This window comes from Rhipicephalus sanguineus, chromosome 4, assembly GCF_013339695.2.
Source record: "Rhipicephalus sanguineus isolate Rsan-2018 chromosome 4, BIME_Rsan_1.4, whole genome shotgun sequence".
Classification (NCBI taxonomy): domain Eukaryota; kingdom Metazoa; phylum Arthropoda; class Arachnida; order Ixodida; family Ixodidae; genus Rhipicephalus; species Rhipicephalus sanguineus.
The window spans coordinates 35,374,843-35,378,510 of NC_051179.1; the positions used below are offsets into that span (position 1 = coordinate 35,374,843).

General features: G+C 48.4%; 1 protein-coding gene across 1 annotated transcript; it reads left to right on the forward strand.

Annotated features, from left to right (window-relative positions):
• Positions 1-213: 213 nt before the first annotated feature.
• Positions 214-3,272, forward strand: LOC119389767 (pyruvate dehydrogenase E1 component subunit beta, mitochondrial). The gene has a single exon (XM_037657157.2). It carries the CDS (start codon positions 511-513, stop codon positions 1,603-1,605), a length of 1,095 nt encoding a protein of 364 aa, XP_037513085.1. The 5' UTR covers positions 214-510; the 3' UTR covers positions 1,606-3,272.
• The last annotated feature ends 396 nt before the right edge of the window (positions 3,273-3,668 follow it).

A 3,668-nucleotide genomic window follows, 5' to 3' on the forward strand; every position in this document is an offset into this window, starting at 1 on the left:
AGTATAAACTGCGTGAGCACAAAGCTGAGATGCAGTAAACAAACTCAGCTTTTGTTCCGTCAGAAAACATCACTGAAAATGAAAAACAAATTTCGCGCTGTTTGATAGAAACGTTGTAGGTGCTGACCTCTAGGGGCAAGCTTTAGAACCCTGATGCGCATCGCGCGCCGCACTGCGTAAGTTGGCCGAAGCAAAGCCTCTGGCTGCTCTGGCAAAGTGTGCGCCGTGTCGTGTATTTGCTTGCGATCAGCGAGTTGGAAATCCCAACTGGAGTGGTCGCGTCCTCGCCGTAGCAAGTTCCTCTCCAGTAGCCGCTTCAGGTCAATTTACTTAGGATGGCGTGCTTAAATTATTGCGAATCATAGGGCTTTTCACCGAACGGCAAGCTTCGGCGGAGGAAATCCCGAGGTACGAAGTGACCGCTAGTGCCGGTGTGACCGCGCGATTCACGTCCTCACGCCGACCTTGGCTTCGATCACTCTGTGTCTGATCACTCAAAAGTTCATCGACATGGCTTCGATGCGCAACGTTCTCAAAGGTGTCAGCTTCAAGCTGAACTTGCAAACTCTGACCTCCGGACGACGATCGTTGTGCACAACGCGTGCGTTATGTGCACAGCTTACCGTCCGGGATGCCCTCAACTCGGCCATGGACGAAGAGATGGAACGGGACGAGCGGGTTTTCCTGATCGGCGAAGAAGTCGCCCAGTACGACGGCGCCTACAAGGTGAGCCGAGGCCTTTGGAAGAAGTACGGCGACAAACGGGTTATTGACACGCCCATCACTGAGATGGGTTTCGCTGGAATCGCGGTGGGCGCCGCATTCGCCGGCCTCAGGCCCATCTGCGAGTTCATGACGTTCAATTTCGCCATGCAAGCCATCGATCAGGTGATCAACTCGGCCGGCAAGACGTTCTACATGTCGGCCGGAAACATAGCGGCACCAATCGTGTTCCGAGGTCCCAACGGCAACGCGGCCGGAGTAGCCGCCCAGCACTCGCAGTGCTACGCCGCCTGGTACGGCCACTGTCCGGGCCTCAAAGTCATCTCGCCCTACAGCGCGGAGGATTGCAAGGGCCTGCTCAAGTCGGCCATCCGAGACCCCGATCCCGTCGTCTTCCTCGAAAACGAGCTCATGTACGGCCACGCGTTCGAAGTGTCCGACGAGGTAAAGAGCAAGGACTTTCTGGTGCCCATCGGCAAAGCCAAGATCGAACGGCCAGGTCAACACGTCACTCTGGTTTCGCACTCCAAGGCGGTGGGCACTTGTCTGGACGCCGCTAAGCAGCTCGCCACTCAGGGCGTCGAATGCGAGGTCATCAACCTTCGTAGCATCCGGCCCTTGGACGTAGAGGCCATCCAGTTGTCCGTCATGAATACCCACCATCTGGTTACGGTAGAGAACGGTTGGCCTCACTTTGGCGTCGGGGCCGAGATCTGCGCCAGCATCATCGAAAGTCCCGCGTTCGACTACCTCGATGCCCCCGTCATTCGTGTGACCGGCGCGGACGTACCGATGCCCTACGCAGCCACGCTCGAGCATGAATCTGTGCCCACGGAAGCTCACGTGGTGCTAGCCGTCAAGAAGTTGCTGAACGTACAGTGAAAATGACTGCCTGTAGATCCCAACCAATGTCCTGACACAGAATTTTGAATTTGTTTTTTTGCACTTTGTTAATGCAACCAGCGTCTTCTGCTTTGTTAGCTAGGTCTGATCTATGAGGCTTCTGAGCAACGCGCAGCCGATTAATCTGCAGCCTGTAGAATGGCATGTGTGATTAACTACTAGGTGTCGCCACCCCAATCTTCATGCGATCTGTGCTAAGAGTGGCCCTTGCTGCCTTTGTTGAAAGCTCGAGCTGTGTCATTGTAGCCTAATCTGTTGCTTCGAACGCAGTGACGTCTTGAGAAATTCAGTTTTCACCTGCATGCATTTTGTCATCCACAAACATGCGCACAATGTGTGGCACAGCCGAGAGAGCGAGTAAACGAAAGTACTTGGCAAGCACTCGGGTCGAAAGAAACTCAAGAAGATTGATTTTTTGGTTGGAAGTCCACGTACTCTCTTTTAAGCATCTAAATTGGTATGGATATGAACTGTTTATCATGGGGATTATTATACTGGTAAAAACTATTGAGCCTTCATCTCTTTTTTTTTTTTACTGGGACAAACTTGCAGATTATGTAGATTTAAGCAGCTGCCGGCAATGGGCCCATCAGTGTGATCGAAGCAAGCGCAGCTTACCTGCTGTATGTATCATTTTAGGTTCCAACTTTAAGCCACAAAGATGATTGCGGGGCCGAGATTTACAGCCTGCCGAGTGTACAGGTTTTGTTCAGGTGCTCAACAGTTATGCAAGAGGTGGTCGTACCAGAATTTTGATAGGTGATTAGAAAACAGTGCCATTTACTTTGAACTCAATCCTGGTCAACATGTTTGTCTTTTGCAGTGTGGCCACTTTAATTACAAAGTGAATAAGCACGATTTTTTTATGAATACAGACTTCGTCCTTGTATGCGAGTCATATTTGGTTAACTTCAGCTTGCTCCGTTTTACGTCCTTCATGCATAAGTTGTTGATTGAGGTGAACTAGTTCCATCATCTATGAATCATGTCTTGAAACTGGGTTTTAATAGCAGTCTTTTAAATCCTGGTATTCTTTAACTACAGCTAAGTTAGAAAGACAATCGCAGAGTTATGTGATGTGATTTCGCAGACATTGCGAGTGAAATGCACAGAGGAAACATGCACACAAAATGTGAAACCATTAGCTCACAACATCTGTGCTGAGGCATGATGACGACAAATGAGACCTGTGCTGCAACAGTGTCGTGTGCATACCTTCCTGGCATTGCAGCGTTGCACGGCGATAAGCAAGCTTCTTAACATGAAAGAAAATGTGCCGCTGACTTTTGAAATGTGCGAGGCATTACCATATCTTTTTTCCCGAGTTGATGCCATACCTCCTCTTATCAAAACATGTTGGGCAAGCTTGATCATGCTTGATCAAAATGCTTAAGACACAACCCAAGGCGATGCAAGTGACGCTCTTTCCTCTCCTGAACACCTTTTGCTTAGATTGCATCTTGACCATTTTGATCAGGCATATCTCTGCTCCCAAGTTTGCTTGTCCACCTACAAAACAGTCCTTGCCACCACTACGCTGAACCCTCAAACTCAGGGCTCTGAAGCATGTTCCCAAACCATGTATGCCTAAAATAATGCCATTGTCCGTCTGTAAATTAAAATGTTCGACAGTATTGGCTCCTGAATGCTGTTTTGTTATACCTCTACACATACCATTTCATTTTGTCAAGATTTGCAAAAAAAATTTCGCAACTACAGTAAGTACAACTGTTCTTTTGCAAGCTTATCTGCATATATTGACCAGATTGTGCACTCTGAGCTGGGAATGCACAGCGAGTGTCAAATGCTTATAAACTACATTATTGGGAGAGAAAAAGTGCCGCATATCTTTTCAGTCCAATATTCCGGTTTCCAGCCCATCCTGGTAAATGTGAAAACCACTGTGTAGTACGGTCTTGCTGTTTACGATCACAGACTGCTCAGGAATTCAACGTTTTCTTAGTACCATTTCGGGTTGTTAAGTTTTCATGTCAACTACACACTTTCTGCTGATAGAAAGGTGCTTAGCTTCACTTAAAATC